The 10792-nt window shown below is 38.3% G+C and overlaps 1 protein-coding gene across 1 annotated transcript in view; it reads right to left on the reverse strand.

Annotated features, from left to right (window-relative positions):
* The window catches only part of LOC107743316 (afadin-like), a 136113-nt gene extending 126121 nt beyond the window's left edge, over positions 1–9992 (reverse strand). Inside the window, exons 1-2 of the mRNA XM_016556487.1 lie at positions 9981–9992; positions 9473–9895 (exon numbers count right to left, since the gene is read on the reverse strand). Of these exons, the coding sequence (XP_016411973.1) occupies positions 9473–9895; positions 9981–9992 (435 nt within the window). The remainder of the gene's footprint in view (positions 1–9472; positions 9896–9980) is intronic.
* Between the last annotated feature and the right edge of the window lie 800 nt (positions 9993–10792).

Raw genomic sequence — 10792 nt, forward strand, 5'->3', positions numbered from 1 at the left:
TGTCTTCAAAAGTGTCTGTAGTTGAGTATTCTTTGAACTAGGGCTGCCACTAACGACTATTTTTATTTCGATTAATCTATCGACTAATTTGTCGGTTAATCTAAACGATTAATTTCACGCACACACACACACAAAAACAACAACAATTTTAAAGAACATTTCATTAAACTTGCAACTTTGCCATTCAGTAGTGTACCATAAAAAAATATATAAATGTAAACAAGCCATTGACGAAATGTAAAACTAAAAGAGTAAAAAGGTAAACAAACCTAATAAAAATGAAATAAAAAGAAAATAATTACAAAAGCCTGAGAAAGTCAGCATGTTCTTAATGTCAATATATTCACATGTTCTGGGCATTACAGCTGTGAGTGCAACTACAAAGGGGAAAAAAATCTGTTTCAATTAACCCCAACAGTTGGGTTTTCACATTAAATAAATGCAATGTTTAGAGTCCACTAGAATCAAGTATTAAAATTGTATTATTATTAATAATGTTAAGTATAAGTACTCTTAGAAATGTGTAAACAACAGATTTAAACAGACATCTCCAGTATGATGAAAAAAATGAACAGAGGACTTCAGTAGTGAAACTCCAAATGAAATCCAAATTTCTATGAAATCCTTTTTTAAAGCAAAAGCAAAGTGCAACGCAGAGTGCAAGAAGCAAGTGTCCATCTCATAGTCCAAATCACTGAAATCAAAGTTCAGTATTATAGTGTAAGAATGACAACATGTCCACGTGTTCTGGTCTATTCCCATGAAGAAACAAACTCATCTACATCCTGGCCTGAGGGCGAGTACATTTTCAGCAAGTTTTCATTTTTGGATGAACTATTCCTTTAAAATGAAAATGTAAATCCTATATGCAATGCAAGTAGTAATGGTTTTATATAAACAGTAACTTTAATGTGATGAAAAACACAGTAATCTTTTATTAATCAAATATCAAACTAGCGGCACAGAATTGACATCAATTCTGATCCTCTGTTGACAAGCTCTCATGCTGAATTTGCACAACATGGCCGATGAGCTGTTTTCAGCCTGTAGCTGGGAAAAAAAACCCTCTCCTGCAGGAGGGAGGGTGAAGCAGTCACAGTACGAGGAGGAAAAGCATGAGAGTGGAATACAATGATTCCGATAGGAACCCCACCCTCTGCACCACGTGAGGCCACTTGTTGTGATTCAACACGCAGCCTTTGCACAAGAGCTGTCAACGGCTGCAGGTTCAGAGAAAAACACCAGCCGCAGTCGACAAAAAGCTCAGCAAAACCTGAACATCTGCGTCACTGTAGTTGCTGCAGGAAATAACAGAGATTCATAAATCCTGATTTCTTCATAAAAAGATTTTGAATAATAAATGAACGGCAAATGACTTTGGAACGGTCCAAGAAGATTTAGGCAATTGTTAAACGGTGATATTTTAAAGACCTCATGAAATCAAAATTGTAAGTCTTGCAGCAGAATAGAACAAAAATATTAATAACACATTTTAATGCTTTCTTTCCTTTCCCAACAATCAGTTTTTTGCAAAAGATGTTGCTTGAATTTATTGTTTTCATTTACAACAAAATATCAGATTGTGATTTAAACTAAAGGCTATTGGCCATTTTAAACAAAAACATCTCACCCCACTTTCCTGTTTTAACAGGAAACACATCAACACTGTGCTTAAAACATTTCACGGGAGCTTTTGTGTTGACATAGGAAACAGGTTCAAGACAAAAATAAAAGACAGAAAAAAAGCACAGATATTCTTGATGCTGAACCCAAAAGTGCACTATAATCCCCACAGATTAGGGAACTATGGATTAGGATTTTTAAATTACTGCTGAGGGAAACCTCATGAGTTTTATACATACACAACTACAGTGCAGACCACAGTACATTCCTCACAAAAAAAGGAAATGCAGGCTCAGATTGTGCACATATAAAGGCACACAAATCACCATGGAGATGATTTCCCAGAGAGTCACATGCTGTTGAGGTGACAAGTCTCATAATTTCTAACACAACATTTTTAGACCCATAAAAATGTTGCATTTTCTTAGCTTGAGCACCTCATTAAACACACAAACCTGACTATAAATGTACATTGACTATTTTTATGTTTAACTGTCTGATAATCATACGTAAATCTAATATTTCATCATTTTCTGCTTTGACACATTAAAGGGGTCATGAACTGTCTTTTTTTATTATTTTGTACTGTTCTCTGAGGTCCACTTATAATGTTATCAAGATTTTTAGATTTAAAAAAAATCATAATTTAGAAGTAATAGGCTATTTTCTGTCCTGTTTTGACCCCCTCATCTGAACACTCTGTTTGAATAGCCGGATTGTAGACACGGAAGTAAACACCACTGGTATGATTGGCTAACAGTTGTGTATGTTTGTCAGGCTACATGCTGTGATTTAGGTTAAAAATGCATAAATACTCAGTGCATATCAAACAGTGCATATCTGTAATAATAGACAAAGCAATAGTGACCGCGTAACAAAAACAGTTATTTACACTTGTGTGATGCGACATTACTGTCGGATCCAATATAATCGGTACAGAATCGTCTTTTAATTTCGATCTTTCTGAAAATTGTGCCTTGTTTATAAACATATATGCGGTAAAATGAAGTGAACAAAGGACCAGGTTCTTACTGACGTGGTCTGGAACTTCATTAAAAATAAAGTTCATCAACTTTTTTCCTAGTGGGAAGTCGTGGCCTAATGGTTAGAGTCGGACTCGTAACCCAAAGGTTGCGGGTTCGAGTCTCAGGTCCGGCAGAGATTGTAGGTGGGGGGAGTGAATGTACAGCGCTCTCTTCCACTTTCAATACCACGACTGAGGTGCCCTTGAGCAAGGCACCGAACCCTCAACTGCTCCCCGGGCGCCGCAGCATAAATGGCTGCCCACTGCTCCGGGTGTGTGTTCACGGTGTGTGTGTGTTCACTGCTGTGTGTGTGCACTTAGGATGGGTTAAATGCAAATATGCAGCTTGTGGATTACAACTATTTGAACTCTCATTCTGACAGCACCCATTCACTGCAGACGATCCATTGGTGTGCAAGTGATATAATGCTAAATTTCTCCAAATCTGTTCCCATGAAGAAACAAACTCATCTACATCCTGGCCTGAGGGCGAGTACATTTTCAGCAAGTTTTCATTTTTGGATGAACTATTCCTTTAAAATGAAAATGTAAATCCTATATGCAATGCAAGTAGTAATGGTTTTATATAAACAGTAACTTTAATGTGATGAAAAACACAGTAATCTTTTATTAATCAAATATCAAACTAGCGGCACAGAATTGACATCAATTCTGATCCTCTGTTGACAAGCTCTCATGCTGAATTTGCACAACATGGCCGATGAGCTGTTTTCAGCCTGTAGCTGGGAAAAAAAACCCTCTCCTGCAGGAGGGAGGGTGAAGCAGTCACAGTACGAGGAGGAAAAGCATGAGAGTGGAATACAATGATTCCGATAGGAACCCCACCCTCTGCACCACGTGAGGCCACTTGTTGTGATTCAACACGCAGCCTTTGCACAAGAGCTGTCAACGGCTGCAGGTTCAGAGAAAAACACCAGCCGCAGTCGACAAAAAGCTCAGCAAAACCTGAACATCTGCGTCACTGTAGTTGCTGCAGGAAATAACAGAGATTCATAAATCCTGATTTCTTCATAAAAAGATTTTGAATAATAAATGAACGGCAAATGACTTTGGAACGGTCCAAGAAGATTTAGGCAATTGTTAAACGGTGATATTTTAAAGACCTCATGAAATCAAAATTGTAAGTCTTGCAGCAGAATAGAACAAAAATATTAATAACACATTTTAATGCTTTCTTTCCTTTCCCAACAATCAGTTTTTTGCAAAAGATGTTGCTTGAATTTATTGTTTTCATTTACAACAAAATATCAGATTGTGATTTAAACTAAAGGCTATTGGCCATTTTAAACAAAAACATCTCACCCCACTTTCCTGTTTTAACAGGAAACACATCAACACTGTGCTTAAAACATTTCACGGGAGCTTTTGTGTTGACATAGGAAACAGGTTCAAGACAAAAATAAAAGACAGAAAAAAAGCACAGATATTCTTGATGCTGAACCCAAAAGTGCACTATAATCCCCACAGATTAGGGAACTATGGATTAGGATTTTTAAATTACTGCTGAGGGAAACCTCATGAGTTTTATACATACACAACTACAGTGCAGACCACAGTACATTCCTCACAAAAAAAGGAAATGCAGGCTCAGATTGTGCACATATAAAGGCACACAAATCACCATGGAGATGATTTCCCAGAGAGTCACATGCTGTTGAGGTGACAAGTCTCATAATTTCTAACACAACATTTTTAGACCCATAAAAATGTTGCATTTTCTTAGCTTGAGCACCTCATTAAACACACAAACCTGACTATAAATGTACATTGACTATTTTTATGTTTAACTGTCTGATAATCATACGTAAATCTAATATTTCATCATTTTCTGCTTTGACACATTAAAGGGGTCATGAACTGTCTTTTTTTATTATTTTGTACTGTTCTCTGAGGTCCACTTATAATGTTATCAAGATTTTTAGATTTTAAAAAAATCATAATTTAGAAGTAATAGGCTATTTTCTGTCCTGTTTTGACCCCCTCATCTGAACACTCTGTTTGAATAGCCGGATTGTAGACACGGAAGTAAACACCACTGGTATGATTGGCTAACAGTTGTGTATGTTTGTCAGGCTACATGCTGTGATTTAGGTTAAAAATGCATAAATACTCAGTGCATATCAAACAGTGCATATCTGTAATAATAGACAAAGCAATAGTGACCGCGTAACAAAAACAGTTATTTACACTTGTGTGATGCGACATTACTGTCGGATCCAATATAATCGGTACAGAATCGTCTTTTAATTTCGATCTTTCTGAAAATTGTGCCTTGTTTATAAACATATATGCGGTAAAATGAAGTGAACAAAGGACCAGGTTCTTACTGACGTGGTCTGGAACTTCATTAAAAATAAAGTTCATCAACTTTTTTCCTAGTGGGAAGTCGTGGCCTAATGGTTAGAGTCGGACTCGTAACCCAAAGGTTGCGGGTTCGAGTCTCAGGTCCGGCAGAGATTGTAGGTGGGGGGAGTGAATGTACAGCGCTCTCTTCCACTTTCAATACCACGACTGAGGTGCCCTTGAGCAAGGCACCGAACCCTCAACTGCTCCCCGGGCGCCGCAGCATAAATGGCTGCCCACTGCTCCGGGTGTGTGTTCACGGTGTGTGTGTGTTCACTGCTGTGTGTGTGCACTTAGGATGGGTTAAATGCAGAGCACTAATTCCTAGTATGGGTAACCATACTTGGCCACATGTCACGTCACTATCACTATTGTAGGGATTAGAAGGAAGGCAATGAAGACTGTTTTTCCACATCTTGGCACTGCACAATGTCTTCGGAGCCATCTTTATAGTTTAGTTTTTGCATAGACATGCGCGAATCTGTGGGAGGAGCTAAACAGGCAGTGATGTAGAAGCAGGGGTTGATCTTTTGTGGAGGCGGTGTTTAGCCACACTATTACATCATAAAGTGGCACATTCCATAAACTGTTGTTCTGGCAGAATGACTTCAATATAAGCTGTTTTTAGACTCTGAAACTTACAGTATGTTTTTATAGTACAATGACCTCTTATATGTCAAAAGATCAAGGGAATTTTGATTTCTCAATTCATGACCCCTTTAATAACTATATCATTCATCACTTACAGTGGGTACGGAAAGTATTCAGACCCCCTTAAATTTTTCACTCTTTGTTATATTGCAGCCATTTGCTAAAATCATTTAAGTTAATTTTTTTTCCTCATTAATGTACACACAGCACCCCATATTGACAGAAAAACACAGAATTGTTGACATTTTTGCAGATTTATTAAAAAAAAAAAACTGAAATATCACATGGTCCTAAATATTCAGACCCTTTGCTGTGACACTCACATATTTAACTCAGGTGCTGTCCATTTCCTCTGATCATCCTTGAGATGGTTCTACACCTTCATTTGAGTCCAGCTATGTTTGATTATACTGATTGGACTTGATCAGGAAAGCCACACACCTGTCTATATAAGACCTTACAGCTCACAGTGCATGTCAGAGCAAATGAGAATCATGAGGTCAAAGGAACTGCCTGAAGAGCTACATTGAGGAAAAAAAATTAACTTAAATGATTTTAGCAAATGGCTGCAATATAACAAAGAGTGAAAAATTTAAGGGGGTCTGAATACTTTCCGTACCCACTGTACCTCTGAACAGCTTTCTTTACTTGACTAATACTGTGCATTTGCAACAACTAATGAATGTAACCAGTTTTACTGGTATATGATAGTACAATAGGAATGTTATCATATACTTGTCCAAGACTCTTAATTTAATGCTACCTAAAATTAAAAGTGTTCTAGAATCGGAAACCCAGAAGCATATTCTAATGCATCACAACGTCCTGTTCATCTATGTTTTTCATTATGTCTAAATGTAGTGAGAAACCCTATATTAAAGAACAAAAGCATAAGTATCAATTTAAAATGTCAGCCAAACCAATTATAGGTTTACCTCTAGCAACAACACAACTTCACAATCTTTTTTTTATGTCCTTTCAGCCATGCAATGGGTATCTAACACTTGCCAAAGCGGATGTCACAGAGCCAATCTTAGCCAGTTTGAGACACATGGGAATGGATTCACAAGACGTCAGTAGGGTGGGGACAGTCAGGCCCATGAAACTGACTTTGGTGGACAAGATACAGATGCAGATACAGGAAATGACGGCATGCATCACTTTGATCCTCCATCTTCTTAAAAACACAGTGTCAACTGGTGAAAAGCTTGGTTTTTGTATTTCGGAATCAAATTCATTTCAACACAATCAGTTTAAACAATTGCCTGATGCACCCTTCCTAAAAGCTCAAGTAATCTTATGAAAGATTATGAAATGCTATCTTTTAAACATGTTATCTTGTATCTTTTTAATTACCATATAAAAAGCAATGTTTCATTTACATTTAATCATTTAGTAGGCGCTTTATCCAAAGTGAATTACAAATGAGCAACATTGCAAGAAATTTATCCTAAACAGAGGGAACTAAAGGAAGCAATCTGACTTCATAAAGACTATGCACACAAATTCTAAAATGAAAAGTTGTGCAAAACAGGAAGACGCCACACTGCAGATACCACATGCAAAACAATCCCTACTACAATCCCAGAAAACCAAGCTGAAAAATTATGCATGCAATAAATTACTAAGCTAGTTAAACACACTTGCTTATTTATTTAATGTATAACAATGCATTTTTTAGGTCTGCCCTGGATCTCCAAATAAGATCTGTAAACATACCGTAATCCCAAATGACTGTGATACATGTTTTCCTGTGATAACTTGCATACATGTTAGCATTCCAAACATACTTTTGTACGCATCCATCTACTGCTAAGCCAATATGCTTTCATGGAATAGTACACTGGAGAAAGCTATATTATGGATAGAGGACTCATCAGCTTTAAGTTAAAAACGTCTTAAAGATGAATTATGTTTTATTACAAACATGTAGTTTTTCGCTTCACCAGATGTTAATTGATGGACTGGAGTCATGTGGATTACTTGTGGATTATTGACTGTATTCACTGTATGGTCTGAGGGTGAGTATATTAGCAGCAAATTTTCATTTTTTGGTGAACTATTCCTTTAAAATCAGGAGATGTTCAGAAAGACTGACAATCAGTCCTTAAATGTCTGGTCTACTGATATTCTGCATAATTTGTGTCTCCAAAAATAAAGCACCCTTCAATGCCATTACACCACTGTGCATTCAACAGTAAACAGTAGCGTTTCAAAGGTAAAGTTACCTACTTATTTGGATTGTTAATTAATGGATTGTTTACACAAATGACTCCTTACATAATTCATTCTCAAGTGAGAAATGCAAAGCATTTTAGGTTTCTCAGCCCTAGTCACACTCACAGTCCAAAACAAAAAGTAAAAAATAAATATGCAACCACTTAGATCGCAAAACAGCTGCGTGCAGTATGTCACGGCATAACTAATAATAATTATATCATTATATATAATTATATATTTTTATGTATATATAAATTGAATATATTATATTAGCTAAATATTTAAAGAAACTATTTTCATTATATGTATGTTTTGCAATCTAATAACAATAAAAATAAAACATCAGTTCTGCACACTGGTTATTATGACAAAAATAATTCGTAGATTTATTTAATTTAATATTTATTTAATTAAATATTAGTAGATCTCTAGTTATACAATGTTCCAGTGAATAAAATGTGACAATAGAAGCAGGCTTGCAAATCGGCTGGAGGACAAGACGATTACATCATCATCTGCTCTTCAACACTCCTGCTGATTTTAAGAGTTTGTGGTCTTTAAGGGGGTACTCGGAGAGGTTCTGTCAATGCATTGTCCACTTCTTAGTAATCACCCTCTACACACCAAAACAAACCTAATCTAGGCTTTTATTATGTCACATCAGCAGGTGCCCCGGGGGCTCAATATCACGTCTTATGCATGAAGGGCCAAAGAATATTCTTAGCGCCTATGGGGTTTCCAGTAAATCAGCAGGGAAGACCCCCGACCTGATGCTTTACCCCCAACCCCCTTCATTCAATGCATTCATGCACTGCCCGCCTAAAAACACTAATTCCAAAGCATATGCATGCAAAACCAATGCGCGTTAAACACCCCATTTATCCAGCGATTGTTTGCTAGATGCATCTAAAACATGCTGAGCTAACATTTAAGCAAAAATAGCAATGCACATTCTCATGCACCCGAGTGACAACATGCATGACGCTTGCGTTATAAATATCTGAAAACATACACTGCAAATAAACGCACAACCACCAGTGCATTTCAGGTTACATCACTTATACAGCCAGTTTCTGTTGACCATCGATTGACATCCTAACAAACCATGTTTATTACATTCATCTACAACATCATCCAGGACTATTATGCAGCTGGTCTGATCTAATCTGACAGCTTTGCATGCAGCTCTCTGCTACAAACTGCAAGCACCGATTTTAGCCCGGTAGCCTCGTGCATGGTAAGAAACGTTTTAACGTAAAACAAAAAGGCCAGTGTTGAACAGCTACAGGGACTAAGCTAGAAGTGTCCACATTTTATTCATACTAGCCTATTTACTAGCTTTACTTCACCTCCAACATAGGCATAACCTGCCATTACCTAACTCAAAAATGCATTAGATAAGTCATAATAAAGCTCCCGTCGTGATTTAGCCGTTCCAGAGCCACTGAGACACAAAAACAGATAATATATGACAGATCAAGCGCACGTTTCTTTACTATAACAATCTCGCGTGCTGGGGGAATGGATCTCGCGGCACGGACAGACAGGAGACCTTGCGGCCTGTGCTCGTTCGCGGCTCCGCGGACTCACCTCAGTCGGTTGGCTGATCTCGAACAGGTCGAGCCGGTTGGCGTTCCAGTGGTTGATGATGTCGGCGAGTTTCCGCCGCTCCTCCTCTCGGCTCCCCGACATTCTCAAATCCCGACTAATTCTAGTCAAGCCGGAGAGAGAAACAATCCGCCTTTTTCCTCGCTGGTGCGGTTTTATCCACTCAAACGGGCTTCTTATCCGACGACCTGAAATAAAAGTAAATCTGTTACACCCAGATACTGGGCTTTCAAACGCGGTTTCTGCGGTGAGCGTCGCTCTTTCCCGCAGTCGCCGGCTAATGCACCTCAGCTCTATCGTCAACCGCTTGCACTGTTTCCGCGTTCCCGGCTCTTGTCTTATCGCGCTCCGTGCGCGCTCCCTGTGGCAAAGCGGTGGGACTGACTGGAGCTGTGCGCGCGCCCGCTATACTCCACACAAAATTCACGAGGGACGCTGACGGGAACGCGCACAGGAACAAACAATGAAAGAAACTTCTCGTGCCAGGCACTTGCTGCTCCATTCACAATACTTTCGTGTGTACGCGGATGTCGTTCGATAAAATTATATATTAAATTTTTTTCGAAATAGTTTGACGCGATAAAAGTAGAGATTTCTTCTTTTAATACCCAAGAGCTTGTGATATTCCCCCTCCAAAAAATCGAAAATTCCGTCAAATGTATTCAAGCTTATATAGTCTACATATAAAACATAATTTGTTTTGGAACATAAGCTTGAATAAATTTGACAGAATTTTCTTTTTTTTTGGGGGGGGGGGGGGGGGTACATGTATGTTTGTGTATTTATGTATACATAATAAATGTACACAGTACACACACACATATATTTTGTAAACAAAAACTTTTAATTTTGGATGCGATATATATATATAGCTGCTTAGTCAAACAACATCATGATAGACCTGACATGGCCAGCTGTGCACATCTGTAAAGCAATCAGCTCAGTGGTGTAGTGGAGGGTATACGCAGGTATACGGCGTATACCCACTTCTTTATCAGTCGGCTTTGTGTATACCCACTACTAAATCCCCTCTGATGCGCATCATTCATTAGTGTCCTGCATTAGGCAAAATCATGACAGTCCACCACATGAATAGCTAATCCAATCGCATGAAAAAAAAATACAAATATTCCCTAAAAACAATGATGCGGTCAGGACCGTGGCGCCGGCTTCCTTTGAAATATGTTTGATGATTGCGCCTGCGCCCCCGTCAGTCAGAGAGGATGCAGATTGCCAACAGTGACAGAGACACTGCTTCTTCATGCGCGAGAGCATGTCAGGGGATGCGCAGAGTGGTAAAAT

Source organism: Sinocyclocheilus rhinocerous, unplaced genomic scaffold, assembly GCF_001515625.1.
Source record: "Sinocyclocheilus rhinocerous isolate Xijiao unplaced genomic scaffold, SAMN03320098_v1.1 scaffold827, whole genome shotgun sequence".
Classification (NCBI taxonomy): domain Eukaryota; kingdom Metazoa; phylum Chordata; class Actinopteri; order Cypriniformes; family Cyprinidae; genus Sinocyclocheilus; species Sinocyclocheilus rhinocerous.